This window comes from Polypterus senegalus, chromosome 2 (assembly GCF_016835505.1).
Source record: "Polypterus senegalus isolate Bchr_013 chromosome 2, ASM1683550v1, whole genome shotgun sequence".
Taxonomy (NCBI): domain Eukaryota; kingdom Metazoa; phylum Chordata; class Cladistia; order Polypteriformes; family Polypteridae; genus Polypterus; species Polypterus senegalus.
In genome coordinates this window covers 86,245,981-86,272,739 of record NC_053155.1, presented here as the reverse complement: position 1 = coordinate 86,272,739, position 26,759 = coordinate 86,245,981, and the positions used below count along the sequence as shown (strand labels likewise).

General features: G+C 39.8%; 2 protein-coding genes across 3 annotated transcripts in view; one reads left to right on the top strand and one right to left on the bottom strand.

The window, feature by feature from the left end:
* Positions 1 to 1,881, top strand: part of boc (BOC cell adhesion associated, oncogene regulated) — a 73,537-nt gene extending 71,656 nt beyond the window's left edge. Inside the window, exon 19 of one of the 2 annotated variants that reach the window (XM_039744109.1) lies at positions 1,073 to 1,881. In XM_039744109.1, the coding sequence (XP_039600043.1) occupies positions 1,073 to 1,230 (158 nt within the window). In that variant the 3' untranslated portion in view covers positions 1,231 to 1,881. Of the gene's footprint in view, positions 1 to 1,069 lie in introns of both variants that reach the window. The other variant, XM_039744108.1, reaches the window with a different exon arrangement.
* Positions 1,882 to 6,189: 4,308 nt separating this feature from the next.
* LOC120523118 (basic helix-loop-helix domain-containing protein USF3) overlaps positions 6,190 to 26,759 on the bottom strand; it is a 44,273-nt gene continuing 23,703 nt past the window's right edge. The window contains exons 3-7 of the mRNA XM_039744105.1: positions 23,980 to 24,041; positions 21,996 to 22,024; positions 20,009 to 20,091; positions 18,667 to 18,763; positions 6,190 to 16,658 (exon numbers count right to left, since the gene is read on the bottom strand). Coding sequence (XP_039600039.1) covers positions 10,423 to 16,658; positions 18,667 to 18,763; positions 20,009 to 20,091; positions 21,996 to 22,024; positions 23,980 to 24,026 — 6,492 coding nt within the window. The 5' untranslated portion in view covers positions 24,027 to 24,041 and the 3' untranslated portion in view covers positions 6,190 to 10,422. The remainder of the gene's footprint in view (positions 16,659 to 18,666; positions 18,764 to 20,008; positions 20,092 to 21,995; positions 22,025 to 23,979; positions 24,042 to 26,759) is intronic.

Here is a 26,759-nt window from a genome sequence, read left to right as displayed (position 1 = left end):
TAGGCTAGCTTGCTTCTTCCAAGTGTAAATGTCCCCTCTACACTCTGGACAGATTTCATCTACCCCTGCTCTTTCTCATGAATTATATTTCCAAACATCCACTTGGACACTTTGGGATGAGCCCATGCTGGTTTAGTCTTCGTACGTATTTACTGTACTATTAGCTTTGGGGTTTAGTGCTGTTGCAGCGAGTCTCAGAGCTGTGGACTAGCAGCAGATCAAGGCTAAGATGAAGTCCTGTTGCAGTGGGCTTCTTGGAATAGGAGAAGGAAAACAAACGTGCAGTTGTGTTTGAATAAGTTTGTATGAGGACGTACTTTTTTCACCACCTTTAAATTAAGAGAAATGTGTAGTTAACTGAGAAGAGTGCAAGGCGTTTATGACCTGGCACTCTGCCGTCCAGCTGAACAGATGAAGGAGAAACACGAAACACAACCAGTTGTAGCTGTGAATGAGTTAAACTTGGTATAGCTTCTGTTCCGCTCGCTGTTCACAGCCCCAGCAATTGGACCTGAGGAGTGTTTCCTCTTGGCACCGTACAGCGTAGTCCTGCCTTGATCCGGGGATGCAAACCCTGGTCTCCTTACTGAGAGGCAGCAGTGCTACAACTGTGCCACCATACTGCTACTTTTGAATGGTGCCAGTACATTTGATGGACACTCGACATTTTTAACCTGAGGGGAAGTAGTTTTGACCAGGAAGTTAGTAAGGGATGTTCCACTATGGGTCACCAAGTCATCAGTTGCTTCTTGAGTTATTTCTGGAGGACTGATAAGTGGGAGGTCAGTCTCTTGAATAAACGGATGTTCATCAGCAGTCCTCTGTTCTTGGACTTGCGTATTTCATCTAGTCAGGGTGGGCACATTTCAGAGTCGCAGGGTGTCAGTTGACATGTGCTGCCCTTAAGTAAGCCTGATTTGCTTTTTATCCGAGGTGTGGCACCAGTGTTCAGTGCGGTGCTTTGAAGCCCAGGCACCAGATTCTTTGTAAGATAAACTGCAATGTTTTTTTCCCCCCCTCATGTCCAGCTTCAGCCTACTTCATTCACTTTTGTGTTTTATTCTCCCAGCAGGTTCACTGGGATGGCTGCTGGCGGCTCCAGTGGAGAACGTCGAGAGGCCAGAAATGCATTTGCCCGTTAGCAGCACAGTGTCCTGCAGTGCTGGCGACCTGCGGCCCGCTGCTGACGTCTACAGGGGGCTTCAGAGCCAGGATCTTCCACAGAGTTAGAACCAGCACCTCCACAGAAGAAGACTTATTTATTTTTGTATAAGAAATATATTTATATATTTATGAATGTAAATATTTTATATGTGCTTTGTTGTACTGTATATATGGGGGGTGCTTTCTGTGAAAAGTGCACAATTTCATACTCTATATAGGAAAATATATCCACATACCGGCTGTAACTGCCTCTTAGCTCCCGCCCAGATGTTACCTGCTCAAGCTGCATCCATTGCACCCATCCAGACATTATGGACCTACAGGACGGCTCCTGACAAATGTTATTCATGTCCTCCATGTGACAAGGCGGGTTTATCACCAGGGCCCATGAATGCCAGCATCCTTTTGCCAAAATGCAGGTTTTTGGTGTTGGTAGAAAATTGACTGAACCCCCCAAACCTGACTTCAGGTGTCATTAAACATTTTATAATATCACCATCAGAACACAGGGGGGTCTTCATTTGCAGTTTTTTTTGGCCACCCTGCCCTTCATTCCCTGCAGCAGACGCCTGCTCAGTCCTGTGCCATGGATGTGCCGTTCTCTGTCATCTGTAAATATTGTACATGTAATACTCGCGTTACCCATCTGCCTCTGTATATTTGCATTGTGCATGTTTAATTTTGTATAGAAAAATTAAAAGCTATTCTTGATATAAAGGTTTTTGATTCTGTGATTGATAAATTGTGGAGGGGGGATTAACAATTTCCTGGAACACATTTCTTACTTCTTGGCTTCTGTAGAGAAGCTTCCATCATTGAAGAGCACCTGCAGGTGCCTTGTGGCTGTTGAACATCTGGCATTTCCTTAACCATCCATGACTTACACCCATCTTGCCAAAGCAGACATCTGAAAGAAGCTGTGCGTGGTGGGGACTGCCATTATTGGCCTTTTTTCAGTTTCTTATTTGGTGCTCCTCAGATTTTCTGGATGAAAGGAGTTTCCTTTCCAGTCAAGAGAAGAGATTGGAGCCGCCCTGTGAACTGCAGAGTATTTTTCTGTTGATGTTAATAAATAGAATCAAGACTATCCAATAATCTTGTGAAGCCCCCCCCACAGTGGCGGATTTGGGAGCCACTAACCACCCAACACTGCGGGACATGCAAAGGATATTTGCAGAGAAGTATGGAAGCCTACCTAAATCCAGTGTGGTGCCCTTTGCCAGCCCTGTGAAGATCTGACTGATGAGCCACTGTGCAAACCTTCAACTGCATTTTCAGTTTTAACAACGCGTGAGGACGCTTTGGAATTGTGAACTCCTTGTCCAGACTCCATCAGCCTCCTGCAGGCAAGTTCCTCCAGCCGATGGAGGGCATTTGGAACCGTTAACATCTTTAAAGCACAGTAAGATGAATGCTGCGGATTGAAGTCGATCACTTTATGGACAGCAATGTTCCTTTTGTTGACTATCCCATTATTTCTGACCAGCTTCAGGGTTTATGGGACTCTCGGATGGGAATGTGAGGGGACAAAGGCACAAACCTGGACAAAGAAAAGGCAACTTCAAGGTTTTGTGGAAAAAATACAGAGTATTAAATACAAGTTGGAGAGGCTCCAACTTTGTTAGGTTCTGTATTACTGGGGTTTAGTGGTGGAGTACAATAATGGTCTCCTGTGTGAAGCCCCTCTTGGACTGTCTGTATGGTTTAGTGCCAAATGAACGAATAACACGACATGGACAGTGCAGGTCTGATGATGTTGACATAGGCTGGGATAATGCAGAAAATGGACGGATGGCCAACAAGACACACCAGGTTGCTAGCTATGGTGGCGCACAATCCTCAACACAGATTACCACCCACACATCTTATGAATCTGCTTACAGCATTTGGGGGCCATGGAGGGCAGACTGGTATGTCAGAGGTGCTCATACTCACAATGAGCCAATTTGGAGAACACAACAGTTTTTTGAGATGTGCAAGGACCCCCAAATAATAAGTGCAAACCCCTTCGTGAGCAGCAGGCAAGATTTGAATCAAGTCCAGGTGCCCACAGCAGTAAAGCTACAGTGCTAACTACTGTACCACCATGTCACACATGGGATGACCAGGCACTGCCTGCAAATGAAGCATTCATTGGAAGATTACCTAACAGACCGAAGTCTCCTCAATGTTCTCAGCAGTTCACCGTCTCATGTAAAGGTAGTACTGGCATAAAATCTTCCCCGAGGGTCACAGTATCTGCCATGAAAGCTCTTGGCAAGTCAGGCGTTGAAGGAATCCTCCCATTGTGGAAAGCAAGAAGATTCAACTCCCAGGCAAAGAAGTGTAAACACCTGAAGCTGTTTGGCTCTTCCCATCAGTTATAAAAATATCCTCCACATTAACTAAGTACGACTTGCTTAATGTCAGCCAGGCCACAGATTCATCGACCCTTTCCCTTCATAACTGCATCCACATTTCTGGAGCCGCCTGGCCACCTCGGTAAGGAGCCTTAACTGTTGGCTCGGCGCAGGATTGTTTTGTTTTCAGCTGCTATGAGTTGGCCATCCAACTTGCACAACTGGAACGTCGGAATAAACTGGAATCCAGACAGCCGGAGTGGACCGACAGAGTGCCGCGTGAAGTTCGACTCTCCAGTTAATCAAAGTGCCGTTCCTTCAGTCTGGAGGGCGAGACATGCAGGCTAGCATCAATGTGGCCTCAATGACCACAAAAAAAAAGGACAACACCTCCCTCTGGTGGCCACAACTGACACAAACACTAGCCGACTGGAGGCACAGGAACACAATCGGGTCAAAAAGCTGGAGAGATTACTGCCAGGTGAAGGGAAGAGAAGAGCCATCTTAATGGAATACAAAAGCCAGCATTTCTAAATAAAAATCTCTTTAATAATAATATCTGTCTATTTACAATATGTACAAGCAATACAAAGGTATATTAAAATTATGTTACAGGTCTATACAATTCCTTACGAGGTTCTATATTTAAATTTACACCATTTAGATTACAGTGACAGCCCACCTGCCAACCCCCCGCCTTTCTCAAGTGACAAAGCAATCGCAATTCTAATCATTAAATCCAGAGAGGCAACATCCAAAACTTAAAACAAAAGTAGTGTTAAATGCCCCTCAAGCCACACTGTCCTTCCATTCCCAAACGCGACACCCCTGCAGGATCCACTGTGCAGCTCCCGTGGCAGCAATGACATAGCGTACGTGTTAAAATAAATGTAAAATATCATATTGTAGAAGGACAAAGCCGCCAGCCAGTTCTACCCATCCATTCTTCTGAAGTATCTGCTCCAGTTGCACACTGGAGTTGTGAGTGTCCTCTAGGTGTCGCCAGGGGCTACGAGGGCTCATTCAAAAGCGGACACCACCAGTCAGGGAGTTCCGTGAAAACAAGACTCTGCCTGAAGTGGCACCTCACCCACCTGGCATAAACACTAAGGCAGCAAAGTCTGGCTCCGACTCGGGCAGATCAGCTCAGGGCTCGAGACGGCAAGAAGTGAACCAAGTTAAGGCAGCCCTTCCCTACACTGGTAGCTAACTCGCACTTCTTTACAAAACTATACGGTATATTCGTCGTGCGTTGAAAGCAGTAAAAAAAAAAGCCAATTTCTGCTACATGTGAACTAAACAGGAGCAGTTGGCTTCAGCTTGTGTATCGTGTTCTGCTCTGCCAAAAAAGAACAGCAACCTCAAGTCATCCTCGTCCACTAACCGCAAGGCACAATCACGTCAAGGCGGAGAGCTAAAGGAAAGAAAAGCTCACATCGCCACCTGCAGGCAACGGCGCGGATTGCAAAGCACAATGTTAAACTACACACAGTCAGTTGAAGCCCAATTTACAAAAAGACGACTCAGAGCAGGGGTGTCGAACTCCAGTCCTGGAGGGCTGCAGGCTTTCATTCTAACGGTCTTCTTCATTTGTCACTACTTTCAGTTTTAATGAACTTGACTCAGGCCCCTTAGTTGTCTCTTTTTTCTTTAATTAGCGCCCAAACAATGAGACACAAAACAAGCCGCCACATGACCAGCTGACCTGTGCCCATTGCACAATATCTGAAAATAGAGTAAGGTTGATCTCTCAGATCACCAACACATTTTGACGGTGCTCTTAGAAAAAACAGAAAACTCCACAGTTTTGGAAATGTCTGCTGTGACAGAATGAGAGCAACAACAAGCCATGGAATTAAATAACGGGTTTAACTAACAGCAAGAATCAGCTTCTCATTAACAGATTGGTTGGAGTTTGAAATCCCAGTTTAGCTGGTCATCTGTTTGCTCGTTTCAATGTACAGACCTATAAATACCTGGGAGTGCTGCTGGATGATAAAATGGACTGGACTGCCAATACTGATGCTCTGTACAAGAAAGGTCAGAGCTGACTATACTTCCTTAGAAGACTGGCGTCCTTCAACATCTGCAATAAGATGCTGCAGATGTTCTGTCAGATGCCCTCTTCTACACGGTGGTGTGCTGGAGAGGCAGTATAAAGAAGAGGGACGCGTCACGCCTGGACAAACTGGCGAGGAAGGCAGGCTCTATTGTAGGCACGGAGCTGGACAGTTTGACATCCGTGGCAGAGTGACGGGCACTGAGCAGACTCGTGTCAATCATGGAGAATCCACTGCATCCACTGAACAGTATTATCTCCAGACAGAGGAGCAGCTTCAGCGACAGACTGCTGTTACTGTCCTGCTGCACTGACAGACTGAGAAGATCGCTCCTCCCCCACACTATGCGACTGTTCAATTCCACCCGGGGGGTAAGCGTTAACATTATACAAAGTTACTGTCTGTTATACCTGCATTTTATCACTCTTTAATTTAATACTGATTTTTATCAATATGCTGCTGCTGGAGTATGTGAATTTCCCCTTGGGATTAATACAGTATCTATCTATCTATCTATCTATCTATCTATCATTGCTGTTTGGCATTTAATGAAGAAAGGAATAAATTCTAAGGACTGAATCATTAAAACAAGGCTATTAAAATGAAAGGAAAAGAAGTCAATTAGCAGTGAAAACTGATCACTGATTAGGCAAAGGGTTAGAATGAAAACCTGCAGCCACTGCAGCCCACCAGGACTGCAGCTTGACACCCCTGACTTAGATGAATAATAGAGCCAAGTTGTTGAAAGTACCAAGTCTTTAAAAAAAAAAAGAAAGAAAGAAAACGCCCACAGGGTATACACTTTACATAATTCTGTCATACTAAACTCATAATAATAATAAACTTTAATAATAAAATACCTCTTGGGACACAGACTTCCACCGCCACTGGGAACCCCACAGTGAGGCCGACTGCAGTTTCAGGGGTTATCCCATTACAAGCAAGAAACCTTAGGATGCTTTTCTTGGGCATTGACTACACAAAATGACCACAAGTAGTAAATGTTCTTTTTACATTTGAAAAACTCATTTTTTCTTGGTTCCGTTTCAGGCTGTGCTCATTTCTTCTTCCTTTTTTGAAATGTTCACCTATACATTGCCTATAAAAAGCACTCAGCCCCTTGCACGATTTCACATTTCATTGTCACTGTCATACATCATTGAATCGCAAAGCATTTCATTTGGCTTTTAGACACTACTCGACAAAGGATGGCGATGTAATTTCAAACTGGAAACAAAGTGGTCTAAACTGATTACAAATATAAAACGGCAAATAACTGACTGCATACGTATTCACTCCCTTTAACAGATCATCACTGCTGCAGCCAAGTGGTTTTAAAAGTCACGTAATTCGTTCAATGGAGACCACAGTCAGCTGACTGTAACATAAGTGCACCTTATCTGGAGGGTTCAACATCAGTATGGTGGCCTAACATCAAAAGAACACTCCAAGCAACCTGCAAAGTACAAGTCAGGGATGGAGATAAGAATATCCAAGTCACCGAGTATTCCTTGAAATCCAGTTAATCATTAAGAAATGGGAACACGTGTGGCAGAGCTGTAACTGCAGGCCATCGACACAAACTGAGTGACTGTGTAAAAAGACAACCAGCACTGGAGGTCACCAATAAACCTGTGATAACACTAATGGAGTTACAAGCTACAGTGCTGGAGACTGGACAGGCTGTGCATACAGCAACTAACTGTTACCCGAGTGTTTCGCACGTCACAGCTTTACGAATGATAAAGCCACTGTTAAAACACACACGGGAGACACCGGCGTCTGCCAGAAGGAGGAGCATTTTGGCCGCCAGACTAAGTGGCCATTATCAAAAACGCCCCCTTTATGAGGCATAGCAGTGCCAGTGTCATGCGGTCGGGATGCTCCTTTGCAGCAGAGCCCGGAAGGCTATTAAGTGTAGAGGGTTAAACAAATACAGGAGCATCCTGGAGGAAAACCTGATGAAGTATGAAACCAACCCACGGCCTTTTTTTTTTTTTCTAGCAAGCTAACGTCTCCAAGCAGCATGCCAAAGCTAGACAGGAATGGCTTAATGTTGACGCCCTGGAGTGGTCGAGTCACCGTCCAGCTCTCAATCCAACTGAGAATTTGTGACCAGACTTGAGAAAGGCTGCTCATTCACAATCGCCATGCAACGTCTCACAACTTGAGGAGTTTAGCAAAGAAGAAAGTGCAAAACTGATGACAGAGAGAGACAGACCTGTGAACAGAGACGCCAAGCTGGAAATGTGGCTCAACAGCGACTTGAGTGAATAATTATGCAATTACTTTAGATTTTGTATTGGTAATTAATTTACATTATTATCCAGATCGGGTTTCACTTTGACATTAAGGAGTGCTTTTCTGCTATTCACTGTCAAAATGCCAAATTAAATCCGCTGTGATTCAACGCTGCATAATAATAAAAGTGTAAAAACTTCCAAGAGGATAAATAAATCGTTTTTATAAGGCCTGGACACGGTCCAAGGCAGTGCTCTCAGGACCCCATTTTTACACAATGGCTACTACCACATAAAACAAAACAAATTCAACCAACTAAACTGAGCTCTTTGAAATCAAGCATGGAGCAATGAAACTGCAGAGTGCAGACACAACTGCCGAAACCTATCAAGTGACAAAAAAAAAAAAATCACCAAGCTTTAGATATTTTCTCAGCCAGGATGGACTCTATACGTACGTAAGGAACAAACTAAGCAGGTCAGGAAACCCCACGGTTTAGAAAAAAAAAGTACCAAAAGTGAAATGGGAACCAAGCTAAGCCTGGCACCTGATGGTAGGGACACAGAGGCATTAGGTTCACCACCATAAAATGATCCCATTTTTGACTATTTATACAAGTTAAGGCTATGGGAAAAATGTTTCTGGCTCCGAAGTAGAAAGTGCAATTAACAATGGAATAAGAAAACACAAACAGAAATCAAATTTAAGAGAGTAAAATTACTCAAAACAATTTCCTGTCGACCATCTTCACTAGCTCTGATCAGTACGTAATTACATTCGGATTTAGTCACTAGATGAAAATCATGATGGCAACGTACAAAGTACTATTTTACTTTACAGTCTCCCTTTCCTTTTTCCTGATCTCGTTCAGTGGAGAGTCATTTCTGTTATCTGTTGCCCATCGTCAACACCGAGCACTTATAATGCAAACAGTAACCACTCATAACTCAAACTGGATTTCTTTTGATGAACGCTAAACCTGTCAGATAAAAAGTGTGTGTGTGTGTGTGTGTGTGTGTATATAACGGTTACAAATGTATTCATGAAAACTGTTAAGTGCAACTAAGAGTTCAGGGACAATGACATCAAGGTCTCACTGACTGGAAAAAAAAACAAACAACAATGATAAAAAACATGAAAGAAGCAATGGGAGTCAAACACTGAGCCTTCTAAATTTCTTTAAACATTTGGTGTTAAATAATTCATAGTTTGAAAGAAAACTGATGCTCAAGTAATTAAAAAAAAGACATAAAAAAATTTCAATAAGTTGAATCGAAAGCATGAGCAGAGTGCGCAGAGTGTTGTCGCATTTGCTTGGATGTGTTAGTGCCCAGTGATTTCAGCCATCTTCCCTTACTGAGGATTACGACTGTGAAAGAAACCATGTCATGAAACACAAACAGAACGCTAGCCTTTATAATTTGGAGAAACCTTCAGAAGGGATGGGAATAACAATAAATCCTTCATTCTCAGAATTCGTCATTCTGCTGGGACATGGGGCAGAAACTACTTAGCCAGTACATTAAAATGATACCCACAAGGTTAAATCGTTTAAGGAAGCGCTGCATTCTCGCTTCTTGGATAATTCTTGTCCAGTAAATGATACTAAAGAATTCAATCCAATGCACAGAATGGGATCTAAATAGACTGGAGTATGCATGTATGCCTTCCAATATTACATTTCACCAATAAATAATACGTTCACAATGCAGGATGAATGAAATGGCACATTTTCTCAAGAGATTTTGGGCTTCCAAAGCCCAAAGTGCAACAGAAATTTTAAACAGGTCCTGTGATGAGGTCTTCTCGGTCTCAGAGATGACAATACCACCAACTACACTTCCCTGTCAACTCCAATAACTGCACAGTAATGACTTGGTAGTTCTTGAACAGTGTTTAAAATGACCTGAGCGGTATCTGCCTGAGCCATCTGCACAAAGTTACCAGTGGAGTTAATCAACTCCACTACAAGCGAAATGTAATAATAATCACCTTGAGAGAAAATGGTATTTGAGACTAAAGTACTGTAATGTTTTAATAAAAATGCAAAAATGTGCATTTCATTAACCTAATTTAAATATTCTTCAAATCACATATGAATGATTCAACAAATATTCAATGCACAGAGATAAATCTGGGGCGAGAAGAAAATAAAAGCATTTCATTCATTTTTTTTTCCCCAGAAGTACCAAATGATTTTTGTACGTGTCATTTAATTAAATTTGGACAATGCTGAAAAATGTTCATGTATGAGGGTGTTCAAAAATGTAGCAATGGCTAATTACATCCTACGGCTCTAGTGCATGAACTAAAGTTCAGATGTACCCAACGTAAAGTCACAACTTCAGACAGAATGGATTTGCTGGCTCAAGTGCAAACACATTATTAGACACCAAAGAAACAGGACATTTACAGTGACAAACAAAAAAAGTGTACCTCAGTAAGAAAGTGAAGAGCTAGAAACAGAACGCTTCTCTATTACCACTGTCTACTTAAAACACTTTTTCAAAAGCATTTAAAAAATAACTTACTTTGTGTAGGGTAAGTCCATATAACATAACAATTCTAGTTGTTAAGTGTAGTTAAGACACAATTGAAAAAAAATGTAGCAGCTCCTGTCACACAGCTGAACTCCCATCATGGCCCAAAATATGGCTTATATTGTGTGCAGGTCGATTGGTGGATTGTTTTGTTGTGTCAGAAGATGCAGCATTTGTCAGTGACAATAAAGGGGACATGGGCATTGTGGAGCCATCTGGTGGTAAGGCAGTTGCAATTTCTGGAAAAAGGGAAGTCAAGTTAAAATTAGAGAGATGGGGCGTGATGCCAGAGGCGTTGGCCATTGGCATGGGGGGCATATCTGGCAGTAAAGGAAAACTAGGCTGTGCGAAGCCAACAGGGCGAGGGGGTGACAAAATTGAACTGAAACGGTTATTAAGAGTTCCAGTATTGGCCTTTTCTGTACTAGGACTGGTGAACATTTGGTTGGAGAAGTAAGGAAGAGAGATATCATTGGAAAGACTGGGGTGAGCTGCTGGAGAGTACGGTGGGTAAAATGATGGGAGAGTGTTCTGGGGTTCCACTGGTATGATAGCTGGGGTTCGAGTTGAGCCTGACTGTGTTACTGGAGGGATAAAAGAGGCATTAGCATTGATCGGGGCATTCATCCCACCTTCAGGAATAAAGGGAAAGCCAAAAGTGTGCTGGTCAGTTGCTAAATTGTCTGCTGACACTTGAGAGCTATCCGCCATGAATCGCACAATGCTGCCTCTCCTCTCTGCAGCGGTTTGCTGGCGGCCCAAAATCATACTGCCACCAGAGGGCAAAGGAAGATGGTTAGAATCAAATGTGTTTCCTTGCCTCTGGTTAGCAGATCTGGTTCTTTCAGTGGGACGTATTTTGGGGCTTTGGTTGTCTTGTGCAGGGTGCCGGGAACGGTGGCCCACAGAAGAGTTTAGTGGTCGAGTATCGGAAGGGCCCTGCTCGGAGCCCCCATGGGAGACAGCTGAATGTGACAGAACAGGCCTCACAGTGGTGACATGCATATTACTGCCGACTTGCTGGTTTAGATGTCCTTTGTTTCCTTGGCTATCATTAATTCGCATGGAGCTGGGCTTCTGAGCTGCTACATTAGGACTTGTATTTTTGCCTTGTATTTCTCCAGTTGTTGAAGAGCTAGAAAAAGAAATACTTATGGAGTTGTTCCTGGAACTAACAGCACTTAAAGGCATCTCACAACTTTCTCTGTTCTGACTGTCATTCTCTCTTCTAAGATGGCTTGTTTCCCTTGCTGGTGGACAGGTATACTCCATACTAACTGGTGGGCAGCACTGGGAATTCCTCTGGTGATCAGAAATTCTCTGATTTGCACTTATCTGTTCTGCAAGGTGAGGGGACAACAGACTCTGCATGAAGCTCTGATGGCACGAATTCTCATTTTCCCTTGCAGGAATGCCACCTCCTGCCTGGAGGCCCTGAGCAGACTGGTAAGGCACTCTTTGCTGCCTTTCTATGGCTGCCACTTGACTTATTCTAAAGCTTTGTGACTGGGCACCTCTGTTGTGTGAAGACACAGTTTTTACTACCATCTCACTATTGCGTGAAGCCTGTACCTCAAAGGAACCCAGCTGATGCTGACTTGTGCCAATGGTCTTGAAAGATGCACATTCATTGACACGCTGGATGTCAGGTGCTACTGTGTGTTCCACCGATATCCGATTCTGAATATTGTGCACTATGCCTTTATTTCTAGAAGCATCAATATATGATCTCATATCAGACTGCTCCTGATTTGTACGAGGCCCTTGAATAGACATACCCATTCTCTGATCCGTAGATGAGGTAGATTTACCAATAAGGGCTTCAGCAGAATAACTTGATATCCGGTTACGTTCTTGCCTGGGTGGAGCACAAGAAATTTCAGAAGATCGGGATACAGTACTTGGTTGTGATGTCATCTGTTGATCTACAGTGTGAGAGGTCATGAGTCTCTGCATCTGACTCTGTGCTGGGGCACTGCTACCATCTGGCTGCTGCTGTTGTCGTTGTTGGTGAAGCATGTCCTGCGTGAGATGATTTTGAGGGTGAGCAGAATGATGGCTCCTGCTTGTGGAGGGGTTCTCACAACTCTTTTCCTGAAGAACACTGGTAAAATGCTGCTGTTGTATCTGCTGGTGGAGTTGTGGATGGTGGGAATGTTGTGGTTGCTGTCCCACAGTTTTCTGTTGAAGACTCTGTTCGTTCTGACCAGAGTGGTGTTGCTTAGTTTGTAAGGAAAGTGGTGGAACTGCCTGACTTGCCTGAACAAGCCCTCTCTTCTTCTGCATCTGAACCTCCTGTGACATGGTTCTCTGTTGATGAAGACTATGATGCTGCTGCTGTTGCGAGACTGACTGACCATCTGACTGAGCAAGATGCTGTTGTAGCTGGTACATGTGATGCCTTTCCCTGATTTGGCCTTGCATTTGCTGCTGTTGTTCTGGCTGTTGGTATAGATTATTGTTATGCAGATGGAGTGGTGCTTGCACCCCTATATGTGGAGGATGCTGCTGTTGTATATGTTGTCCAGCAGTTTGCTGACTCTGCTGGGGGTCCTGAACCGAAGCTTGGGGTACACAGTGGACATCTGACTGCCTCAGCGCAGAATTCATAAAACTGTTTGCAAGGATAAATGAATTGAGTCCATCTGGATGTGTATGGTTATTGTTAACTGAAGTTGTAGAACTAGAGGACTGTTGGTTGACCATCAACTGAGAATGTTCAGGAATATTTTCCACTGCTCTGTCCAATACCAATTTGACCTGGCATGGCTTTTGCCTCTTGCTAGCAGGCAGGAGATCATCTTGAGGGGAACGCTTATTTGCTTCCTTGTGATGTTCACTATTCTGTTTCAGAATTAAATTATGAGCTGCCTGGCCTCGAATGCCAAGGTTCTTATGAGAATATCCAACCACATGTGTTGGTCCGGGACATTGATTTGTAAAAGAACTAGACGATGGCCTTGGTAAATTAACAGAGGGAATGGCTGTCTGACCAGTTGGCTGAACCATGTAAGACTGTGCCAGAGTGCTATGATGTATTAGATTACTAACACTAAGGCTGTCTTCTGAATTTGAAGTATGAGGAGCCAAGTTTGCCCCAGAGGAATTGTTGTTAACAGATTCAATTGACTTGTCATTGGTTAACTGAATTTGTGGAAGATGTCGAGCTGTCTGTGCTTCAGGTGGCTTTGGAATATTCTCTTGTATTTCCTGCACTGTCTTAGGTGGTTGGCTGCCATGTCTTAATTTGCTGTGCTGGGCTCTAGGGCCCTCTCTGCTCAAAGTCACATTACCTGTATCCTTCCTATTTGGATTTTCTTGACAAAAAATTGCAGTGGTAGCAAGAGCCAAGATGTCTGCTTGTTCGGAAAATGGAAAGCTGCTATATGCACTTGTGGATGAGCCAACACAGGTAACATCTTCTCTGCTGGTGCTAGGAAGCATTGATGCCACAGAAAAACTACGGCTACTTCCAGAACCAGTAGACATGGGGGAGTCTGATTGACGATTTATGAGCAAAGAACTTCCAACAGCTTCATGGTCCAAAGTGCATACCTGCTGCTCAGACACATTTTCCTTTGAATGTATCAATAAAATGTCTTGGTTATGGTCCTGTTTATCAGTTGTAATGTCAGAATTATGTTCTTTGGACAAGGAATAACTTCCATCTGTTTCTGAGCTGAATTGCTGAGCTAATGTTTTGTCTTTCATTTTGAATGAAGTTTCCACATGCTCTGGGGTTTGTGAAATCGCTTTACTTGGAGCTTCTGTTAAGGCAGAGGACTCAGTTGTGAGCATCTGAGGATCTGGTGCAGGAAGAGGTGCTGCTGAGACTTCAGGTCTGCTAACTACAATTGGCCCATTGCTAGGATTACCAACCACACTTGATTCACATGTGACAGCTGATAACGGAGCATTTACACAAGATACAGAAACTTGAGGAGATAACTCAGAAATGCTGGTTATCATGCACGACAAAGATGCAGGGGCTGAACTGGCACTAGAATTTGTGGAAACACTTGGTTCATGGCTTTTCTGACACAAGGCTGCAGGCACAGCAGATGTAGATTCTTGCTCACACAATGCTGGTGCATAAATATGTGACTGCATTTCTGTGATGGTCTCTGTAGTATGGGAACAAGATGATGATTTTTGGTTTAAAGAGTTCACATTTGGAGCTGCATGCTCCTCAGTGGTGTCTGGCACAAGATGAGACTGTTCAGAAGAGGTCACAGGCACTGGGGATGATCCTGATGTGAATGTAAAAGCTTGTGAAGAAGGTGTTAAATGATCTGGAGACAAGGAAGTGGACACTTTTATTATCTGCAGCTGTGTCTCCATAGATGGCTGAGCTGTTACATCTGGCGCCGTTGGTGATGAAGATGTCTGCTTGGGAAGGGGATTTTTAGAAGAAACCATTTTCTTTGATGAAGTCTTTTTTATCTTGGGTGAACTGTGTTTCACAGAATTTTTTTTAGCATTACTTTTAGGGCATATGCTTAAAGTTCCTGTGGTATTGCTAACTGAAATGTTACAACTGGGTGGCATGCCAGTGACAACTAGGCTGCTTGAGGATGAGTTACTGGTTTGGGCAGTGGTGGTATTATGGCTGACCATCTGTAAAATGCTTTGATTTAGATTGGAAATGGCTCCAAAAGTGTTGAGGGCAACATTGGTCTTTGGATCCTCACAAGTTGTAGGCTGAATAAACTGCACATGATTAGATATCCCATGAGAAGGCTTTAAAGGCTGCAAGGCAAACATCTGCCCATTGACTGAAATGGTCTGGTTTTGTGATAATGTTTGTGCTCCAGCAGCTCCTAATGGCCGAGGCAAAATGTACACAAGTTGCTTACCCCCTACAGTCTGGACAGAGGAGGTCTGGGCCAAGCTGCAAGAAGTAACCACTGGGTTAACAAATGGCACAGAAGCAGGCGAGATATTAGAAAGTGGGGTTGAAAGGACTGGGTTAGGATTTGCAGCTTGAATGATTACTATTTGCGGACAGGGAGTTTGATTAGATACAGCTTCCCTGACAATTGCTGGTGCTGAACCACCATTAGCTGGCTGAAGAATGACCACATTTGGATTATTTACAGGTTGGGAGACAGTAGTATTAACAGAGTTAGTCACTTGAACAACTTGCATTCCCTGAACAAGGGACAAGACAGCAGCCTGGGGCTGTGGCAACACTGACTGTATGGGCAGAGGCTGTACCGTTGGTAATGAAGCAGCAGTAGTCTGTATGCTTGTCCGCTGACTTGCAGTAGAACACTCAGGGGTAGCAACATAATTTCCATTAAGTACTGTCTTGTTGTTTCCTGTTGCTGTGTTGGTAGTTTCATTGCCTGAAGTTGGCAAAATACCAGAAGACATGTGATTCAAGGGCTGTACAGTATTACCTGCTAGATGCAGTGTAGTCCACGTGGTCTGTGTGTTGGCAGAAGAGATCATCCTATTCAAGGCAACCACATTATTGGGATCTTTGTTTAGAGCAGAAGGAGAGGAAAAAGATGAAGTAGTACTGAAGTAAGGAAGAGTGCAGGCAGACATGGTGACCTGAGCTGGACTCTCAACTGGAACAGTACAAACAGAAGTTCTCAAGGGCAAAACTTTTAAAATGGGTTGCATTACTTTCTCCTGGGGTGTTGGACAATTTTCCTGAAAAAAAGGGAGGCTTCCTTGCTGAGGTTGAATGGATATAACCTTTAAAGTGCTACCAGATGCCGGAATGGGTGGTTGAGTTTTAGTCTGAGCTGGGTTACTACTGTTGGTTGATATGCTGGGCTCACTCTGAACCAAAGTGCCCAAAATGGAATTTTGAACATTTGTGCAAGAAACAGTTACAGGCAATTGTTGAGCATTCTGTACAGCTGTGGGAGATAATTGCCCACCAGAAGCTATACTGAAAGTCCTGGTACATGGTACATCCTGTGTATTTGATTTCTGAAGCAAGGTTCCAGTCCAACACACTTTAGGAAGACTTCCTGGAAAGACACTACAAGTGCTTGATGAAGGTGTAGAGGCTTCTGGCTGCTTTGGTACACTGTGGCCAATATTAAATCCAATGTTCTGCACAGGCAGTTCTTGAGCATTTGTGTTGACCCTGCTGCTGTTTGGATAGACAATGATGCTTTCTTGCACTTGGTGTGCAGGGCTTACCATTGCCACTTTGGCACGCTTAATTTTTCTTTTCCAGTGCACAGTGGGGTCATCTAGGAAGTTAATACCATTTGCTTTCAATAATTCAATGTAGTGTGCATTTTCTTTCCGCAGTTCCTCCCTCTGCTTTCTGAGTTTTTTGATCTCCTCAGCTATAAAACAGAAATGGGTCACTATTAAGTCTGGCTCTACAGAACTTCATGAACAATGAGTGCATATAAAACTTAATACAGGTGCACTTTTGAGACAGCAATGCTAACTGTTTATTCTTAACAAAACAAAAACAATAAATGCATTTTGCAGACACGGTAAGATATCATTACAGACATACAGTAAATATATTTCTAAAATAATGAAGATAAAATGCAGCTCTGTTTTGGATCCATTACTATTTTTACGTTCACAGTCTTTAATTTGCCAGAGATGAATTTCAGCATAAATGATTTCAGAATCAATGTGTGTTTATATTAGTTATACACTACTAAAAAGCTTAGAAGTGGGGTCCTCAATCACAGCCCTGGGGAGCTGCAGTGGCTATAGGTTTTCATTCCAGCCAGTTTTCTAATTAGAACTTAGTCCTTGCTGAAAATGAAACTTGGTACTTAACTATATGCCTTGTTAGCTCTTTCATTCATCAAAGACAAATTTTAGTTACACAATAGATCAGAGGTCCTTAGTTATAGTCCTGGAGGTCAACAGTAGCTTCAGGTTTTCACTTCAACCAATTTCTTAATTACAATCCATTTATTTACTACTAAATAATTTTATCTATCTTGCCTGTTACAATTCATCGACCTTAAATGTCTATTTTAGTTTTTAGTGACTGCATTTAAGTTTTAATTGTTGTCCATTTTCTTAACCAGACATTAGTTAATAATGAAATATAGACAACCAATAAACCAGCAGCTATTCTGGCTAATGTGCTTCCTTTTAAACTTGTACATATGTGCCATGAGGTATCTGTGTTAAAAAAAAAAATGTTTAGAAATAAACAAGAGAGGAACTAGAATGACAAGTTTAAATCTGTTCTGGTCCGCAATCACATAGATAATGTTCTCAGAGGGGGAAACTCTCCAGTGCAATTAAAAATATCTCTTGGAAGAATGAAAGTACCAACAAGCTAAACAGTTAAATTCCAGTTTCATTCTCAGCAAGAACTTCTAATTAGGAAACTAGCTGGAAAGAAAACCTGCAGGCATTGCAGCCCTCCAGGACCGTAACAGAGGTCCCCGACTTAGAATATGTTGAAGAATTAAAATATTTTAAAAAGGAAATTTAAGATGCCCCTTGAAGATATGTATAATGAGAGACTGTGTTCTGACCCTTATAAAATATGCTAATGTCTCACGTGAATATAAATGAAACATTACGTCCCCTCCAGTATAAAGGTAGTATGTAACTTAGTCAAAAAATATGCTCAAGAATAATGGCTTAACCAAATGCTTACTAAGTATCCTATAATCAAAATGCATTTAAAAGCAGGTGAAAAGTAAAGGTTTTGAGCAATGCATAAATAATGATAACACAAAAAACAAAGACAGGCTCTGAATAGGAATTACAGAAGAAGAAAAAAAAAAAAAAAACACCTCTTCATTACCACAACCTACAGTTAGCACATTACTATAAATATATAAATAAAACTAATAAAAAGTCAATAAAAAGAAATGGATGAATAATATAATTAGCATAAAATATAATCTTAATAGCATTTCTTAAAATAGTTTTAAAATATTTGCAATTTAACTAAATGCATTATGTAGATAATTTTCTTATGTGAAAAATAATCATTTATTAAAGATCTAACTATGCCAGAATTCAATCAGAAACATGCATCACTGATACAATTCTTTACCACATGAAATTTAAACTTTTTGTTGTGTAAACTGAAATATACAAATTTTAGTTTGAAAAACTGTTTGTACAGGTGTAACTAATATTTCATATTATTGTTTTTAAAATATTACTACTACTATGTCAAGTGTATAGTCTCCAATCACATTTGATTGTGAGTGTGAAGTTTACTTTATTATTCCTTAACATAAATGCTCATAGATTTTTCTGTGATGTTATTACACTCCTCAGATGGCTGTTCACCTTTCTCTGAGTAATAATACAGACAGGAATTACACAGGTTAGTTCTTGACCAATCCTAATTCTTACCTTGCTCCTTGTTACCCCCATTAAATAAGAGCTCATCATTCTGTCTCTTTAAGTAAGTTATATAATTAAAAGCTTGGTCCAAAATCATGTTCTTGCTCTAAAAGAGAAAAAATATCAAAACCTCGTATTATTTAAAATGTGTCATAGGTTAAACAAAAATTGACAGCAGCAGAACATATTATTGTGTTTATTTCATTAAGAAAGGAAAATAACTTCAACTGTAATAGTGTTGTAACTCATAATCATAATTAATTTAATTTACACTTAAAGACAGTTCACTTTATGGTACGTATATCCTATGCCATTAAGCACTCATGTAGGGGTGTCAATAATTTAAAGAAAATATGCAGTTTAAAATTGATTAATAGAATTCTTCCTCAGTCTTTGAAATGGCACAAATACTCTAAAATATTAAACAGGAGCTTTCAATTTTGATATCTTTTGGTGTTTATGAGCTGACATGAGCTGGCACATATACACTTATCATTGTCCATATTATGCTCATCAATTAAGTAAAAGTAAACATTGAATGACACACAAATGCCAGTCTCATTCACAGACATAAACCACAAAATACTGTACAATCCTAAGAATTTACTGCAATTTGCTTATTCATGCCTATTTGTAAGAGACAATTTGCATTATAACAACAATTAAAAACCTGATAGTATCCATGTCCACTGTAAAAGAAAATGTCAGTAAGCAACAACAGCTGAATGCAAGCAACATTGTATACAATTAATTTCTTAATTTTTGCATGACATAGAGTACTTAAACAACAAAGATAATTTTAAAATACACACAGAACCATAAATGGAACAGTGAAAAAAAAGTAGTGCCAAAGGTAAAGCAGCAAGCTTCCAAACAAATGTGGAAATGCATTGAATTGTTCGAAAAAAGTTGCAGAAACCTCACTTTCTTCAGATGAGTGCTACACACTCTCCATTTTACCACTGCTCTAATGCAGCCTAAACATACCACTTTGCTGATGGCAAACAGGCTTAGGCACACCTGATGAAACTTGGAATTAAACATTTCTTGCTTGGCTTAAATGGAGAGAAGCTGATAAATAATAATAATAATAATAATACATTTTATTTATATAGTGCCATCCATATGCTCAAAGAGCTACAATTTTCTAACAGTTTTTAAACAGGTAACTTTATATGGGCAGTACAACATTTTACAAGCTTAAAAGTACAACCCAAGTGTATTTGGGAAATTTCAATAATAGGACCACAACAAAAATAATATTAATACCAATTGAAAAATACTTTTGTTAATTTAAGTAAGACTGAATAAGCTGGTCTGAATAAACAAATTTGTTGCAATACTGTATTACCTGCTTTAAAGCTGGGGAGCAAGGAATAAGTTCTCCAATGCGGGTAATTCCTGCATTGATTTTCTTCTTTCGATGTCTCTCAACTGCAATTTACAAAATGCAGATATTGAAGCAAAAGCAATGTGTTTGCTTTTTAAAAAGAAATCTTGTAGGTTGCAAGACATTTTAAAACTGGTAACTTCAAAGCTTTGATGTCATAAAAAAAAATTATCTAATCACACAGAGTTAACAGCCCTGAAATATTTCCTTTCAATATATTTAAAATAATGTTGATGAAAGCATGAAGACGGATCAAAATAATATTTCTTAATTTTCAGGAAAAGCTACTTGGGTTCATATTTTTTGTATGAATTACATTGATGCTTCTGCCAAAGTAGCATGACACAGGAATAGAAAAGAAAAACTGTGTTAGCACTGTCCTGCACACAACTGTAAATACAACAAGTGTGTCCTCTGCCATGGATGAAAAGACAGCCCATTTTTCGTAGTCATGCCAATAAGTGTGACAACCAAGTGACATGACCCCACACACTCTATTCCTTTTGGCATTGTCAGTAAGTTTTAGAAATAAACCCACAGTTTCTACTGAAATTGCTCTAAAAAAAGTGGACACAAATAATACAAAATAACAAAACTGCTAATGCAGTAAAAAGCTTAAACTTAACAATTTCTGCAAGTTATAATTTACATAAGATGGAAGAATAAAACAAATATATACAGAAAAAGAGAACCATAATAAATGCAACAAAAACCAGGATTTTACTGATTGGTCCCTGAAAGAAAGTTATGTTTCATAGCTTCCATCACCACAAAAGGCTAAAATATAGGTAATTGTAATTTACTTCATAATGATATTATTACATATGGCTATGTAGTGTGCATTTAAAGATAACATTTAAAATTTCACAATGTGAAATATTGAGTATAGCTTTAATAACTTATGTCTATGCTGATTGAATGACATTAACATTGGATTAGCAACATACATGCCTCATTACTAAATAACTCACATTATTTCCACTGTCATAAAACACAGTGTAAGAAAAACTAAATGTCCTTTATGTACACAATATAGGACTTTTGTACAGGGAACTCAATGTTTGACCCCTGTAAGGTGAAGCAAATGGTGAAATCAAGTTTCCTGTAGATGGAGGGTTCCTGAGCTTCTGTTGGGCAATGAATGAAGAAACCTCTGACAGAAAATATTCACAGCAGCGCTCATCAGGCCAGCATTGAAACTCCAAACATTTTCATGTCAGACAGGAGGCGCATCCGCAATTCCAAATATCACACTGAGTAGAAGATATGGATTAAGTATCACAGTTTAGGAACTTCAGTGTCATTGAGACATTACGAGTTTGTGGCTGGAAATTGGATATATTTGGATGGAGAAAACAAGAGGGCAGTTTTGACCAAGATAAGATTAAGAAAAAACAGACCAGTAATTCCCAAACAGTGAACGGGGCTACAATGCTATATAGTCAAGGACATGTGGGGAAATTGTTGTTTTGTATGATAGGGTAACATGGTGCAGTGGATAACAAAGATGACCCAAAAGCTCCAAGAGACTAGGTACAAATCCTAGGTCTGCTCACTATCTTTGTTTTTCAAATTTAAAAAAAAAAAAAAAAAAGAGATATCAATCCTGCCCTGGATACACAGGTTAGGAAAAATTAATGGGTGTATTTTCTATAGGAACTCTGGTTTTAGAGACACTATCCCATCTCTAAAAGGGCTAGGTGTCAGTGTGCCCTGTGATGGATCAGTAACTCATTGATATCAAGAGGGCCTATCCAGTGAATCAACTGGTTAATAAAAAAGAAAAATACACTATACACATAGCCTACCACTAACTTTAACACTATGTTTGAAATTATTCACATATCTGGGATGTTAATTAAAGGAGAAAAAATAAAAGTGAAACCACTGGAAAATTAATTACATTGCAGAATCATGAAAAACAAAGATCAGTGAAATATGCATTTACCTGCATTGTGTGTTTCTCTGTTTTTTTTCCTGTAAATAAGACAACAGACTTGTTTATATTAAGCATTACTACGTTATACACAGTGGATTCAGAAAGTATACAGAGCCATTCTGTTTCTGCAAACATTATTGTGCTGTAAATTTAATAATGAATGGATACATTTGCAATTTTTGCTCATCAATCTACACCCAAAATCCTATAATGACAATGCGAGAACTATTTCAGAAAGGTTTGCAAACTTATTTTAAAAAATCAAAAACTAAAACCTTATTCATACAAGTATGTCATGTCATTTTCCAACCCACTTAGTCATGAATTAGACCCTTAATTCGGCACTTCATAGAATCTTCTTTGGCAGCAACTGCATCTTTGAACTTTCCTGACCAAGTCTCTACAAGCTTTCCACTTCTGGATTTGGACAGTTTACCCCACTCCAATCAAGCTCCAGTATATTGAATTGGAAGCATCTGCAAACTACTACAGATGTTCAATGGGGTTAATGTCTGGCCTTTGGCAAGGCTACTCAGACTTGTCCTTAAACCACACCAGTACTGTGTTGGCTGTATGCCTCAGTTCAGTCTCATTTTCATGCTGAAAGGTGAACCATTGCTCCAGTCTTAGGATGTGTTCACTCTGGAGCATGTCTTTTTCAAGGGCCATTTTTGTCTGCATTCATCTTCAATTCTGACTATTTCCCCTGTTCCTGTTGCTGAAAAGCACTCTCATAGCCCGATGCCACCACCACGATTCACTACAGGGATGCTATTCAGTAGGTGATGAGCTGTGTCCAATTTTTGCCAAACATAGTGCTCAGAGATCTGCCCAAAGAGTTAATTCTTGACCAGAAAATCATTTTTCTCATGCTCTCTGAGCTCAAATGGGCTGTCATGCCTTTTACACAAAAGTGGCTTTTCTCTAGCTATTCTGCCATAAGCATCAGAGTGATATAGTGAAAAATTATCCTTCCGACAGGTTCTCCCTTCTCTGTTTCTCTTCATAGTGTGATCACATAGGTTTAAAGAGAGTTTCATAGATTTCATGGCTTCAAGACCCCAACATTCAGTGTAAACTGTGGGTTTCCAAAAGATGGACTGATGAGCAAAAATTACAAATTTATCTATTTAAAATTAAATCTACAATGCAATAAAGTGTGCAGAGAGTGAAGGGGTCTGAAGTGAATACAACAAGTTATGTCTATATCCGAGATCAACTATGCATTTTTTCCAGGCAAAAAGAAATAACATTTAAGTTTTTTGTTATTTAAAAGTCTTTGAAAAGCTGAATTTGAAAACATTTAGGACTGTTCAGCAGATACAGAAAAATTTGTAACATAAGAATATTCTGATGGTATATTATTAAAATGTATTTACCCCCTAGAGTAGAGCTTCTATTAAAACCAATAAAACACTGCGCCACACATACACACACATTCATGCTCATCCTGGTCAACATTTAAATAAGTTCCTTTAAACTGGGAAAGATGCAATAGCCCCAAGCTTTATTAGTTAAAATTGTTCAGCATTGTACAAAAACATGTCAGTAGTGTTACAAAACGGTATCTGGCACAGAGGCCCTAAAAATTTAGGTAACTGTAAGCGTATGATAGATATTTTATACATTGCAAGGTGAAAAATGATTTTTAAATTAACTATGAAATATATCATTTACATGAAGATTGCCTGAAGAGAGGTTAACTGCCAGAAAAGAATAATGGATAGAGTGACAGTAATGAATGTTGAATAGCAATTCAAACAATGATTTTTCTTACTAACTACACAAGCACTGAAAAATGTACATGTACACAACATGACCAGCAGGATCAGCCCAACAGGATCAGATTAATGTGGTTAGTTTAATAATGAATGCCTTATTCCTAAAAATAAACAAATAAATACGTTTTTGGGCTCAGTAATCCCCAGAATAGATGCAGAGTAAAACAAGATAGGATAATCAAGCCTTTTTGATCCAGTATATAGCATCATACCTGTGAGACTTAGATGCTGGCGTATGATTTTCTGTCATCTCAGGCATTCTCACCCCCTAAGTCTGGAAACAAAAAGAAAATCAAGAATTATTATTAGTTATAAATACTGTATAGGAGGGCATACCAACTTAATTTTTCAGTAATTCTCTATACTTATACCCATACCTTTAGTTCAAAAATAATAACATCTTTACCCAAACCCTAGATTTTCAATCTCTGATAATCATCTATATCAAGGTATAAAAATGCATTACATATAATACAACCCACATCACTTAAGGACTTAAATAGATGATATTAGGAATTTAATCTACAAAGCTTTTTGTGCCATGTCATTTTTTACAGTTTACAAAGAAGGAAAAACAGGTATTATCAGGTTTTTAAAGTATTCATATATTTTTTTTTTAATTTTATTAATTTCATTGTAATCATTCCATAAAAATCGACCAATTTTTACAAAAAAATAGGACTGAAAACTAGTCGACCCCCACCCCTGAGAGAGACAGCATGGCCAATGGGGTAAAACTTAAGGTTTTTAAACATACCTAAATTGATGCGTTTTATAGGCCAATAGAAATGAATGGACAAGAAAAAGAAATGTGGAAATAATTGCTTCCTCGGTGCTTTAAGAGCTTATTCTAAAATATTATTGATTAGATCCTGCCAGGTTTTAAAAAAATTCTGTACCGATCCTCTAACTGAATATTTGATTTTTTCCAATTTCAAATAGTATAAAACATCGTTTTCCCACTGACTTAAGAGAGGAGAGTTAGGATTCTTCCAGTTTAGCAAAATAAGTCTGCGTGCCAATAGTGTAGTAAAGGCAATCACAGTTTGTCCTTCTCCACAGAACACCAAACACAGCTGTTAATGGGTTAGGAGGGATTGTGACACCAAGGCTGTCTGAAAGGCACTTAAAAATTTTGGTCCAAAATGATGTTAATTTGCTGCAGGCCCAAAACATGTGACCTAGTGAGGCTGGGACTTGATTGCAGCGCTCGCAGGTTGGATCTTGACCTGGGAACATTTTGGACAGTTTTAGGCGAGACAGATGTGCTCGATATATAATTTTGAGTTGAACAATTGTATGCTTTGCGCATATGGAGCTCAAGTGAAGTCTACTTTCCACTCCTTTTCTGATATATTGATTAAGAGATCTTTTTCCCCCCATTGTCCTCTTGGATCTTTGAAAGGAAGAGACCATAAAATAATTTTATATATTGCAGAGATGGTGTCTAAGTCCTTGAAATTAAGCAATACTTTTCCAGCATGGACAAGGGTGCATGATGAGGAAAATCGGGCAGGTTCTGTTTAACAAAGTTTCTAATTTGAAGATAGTGAAAGAAATGTGTAGCTGCAAAGTTAAAATTGGAATGTAATTGTTCATAGGATGCAAAGATGTCTATATAAAGATCTCTAAGCAATTTAATCCAAAATCTTTTCCAGATATTAAAAACTGCATATGTTTGTGACGGTTGAAAGAGGTGGTTCTCTTGCAGAGGTGCCACAGATACAAGATTCTCCATCCTAAAATGCTTTCTATATTGGTTCCATATTCCAAGTGAGAGGAGCACAATTGGGTTATTAGTATATTGCAGATAACTTGCATTTATTGGGGCACAAAGCAGGGAATATAAAGAAGTACTGCAGGATTTTACTTCTATTGTGGACCAAGCCTGTATATGTTCATCTATTTGTGCCCAGGTTTTTATGGCTTGTATGTTTGCTGCCCAGTAATAAAACTGAAAGTTGGGTAGAGCCATGCCACCTTCTGCCTTAAATCTTTGTAGGGTCGCTGTTAGAACACGTGGATGTTTCGAGTTCCAAATAAATGAGGTTATTGTTGAATCCAATTGCTTAAAAATGATTTACTGATGTATATTGGAATGTTTTGAAATAAAAAAAGCAGCTTAGGAAGAATATTCATCTTAACATTGTTAATTCTTCCAGCTAGAGTGAGATGAAGGGTTGACCATCTATGCAAGTGTTGCTTAATTTTTTCCATGCAGACGGCAAAATTTTGTTGATAAAGAGCTTTGTGTTTACCTCTAGGTATTTAAACTGATCTGCAATGATAAAAGGTAGGGTATCTAATCTAATATTATGTGCTTGAGAATTCACTGGAAAATGGATTTTAAACCTAAATTATTTCAAAGACAATATAAGGTATTATGAAAAGGTAAAAACTGTCTAAGGTGTCATATTCTGGTAGTCTCTTTCAATGAAAAGCTTCAAAAATAAAGTGAACACATTTTAAACCAGTCCCAGATTATATGAAAGCATATACCCGAGGAAGATTAGATCATCCTTAAGACCTCTGCACACTCATTTTGTGCAATAATAGAAAATAAAAATACTATACTTCTGCCACACTACTAGATGTGTCTGTTCTACAAAGCCTAGATGCCAAACAAAAAAGTCAGTGCCTAAAAAAACTACTACAAGATTAGTTATAACTCTAAATGAGTTATAAAAGTCAATGGGTATAAATAAATATTATGCTCATGGATCAAAAATATGAAAGAGAGGTGAAAAACAAATGCTGGATATGAAAATTAACCAAAAATAAAACAAACATTCAAATTATTGCTTGCAAAGTATTTTCAGAACACGACCCAGAGAATATCACGAGCTGATGAGACATTTATGCTTGAATGCTAAGCCACAAGTGTGGCATAAATCAAAAATATGTCACATCACTGTGATATGGAGGATTGAAATGAAAGGCCAGTTTTAAAATAATCTATTTGGCCGCATCAGTCTCCATGGGTGCAATCGTG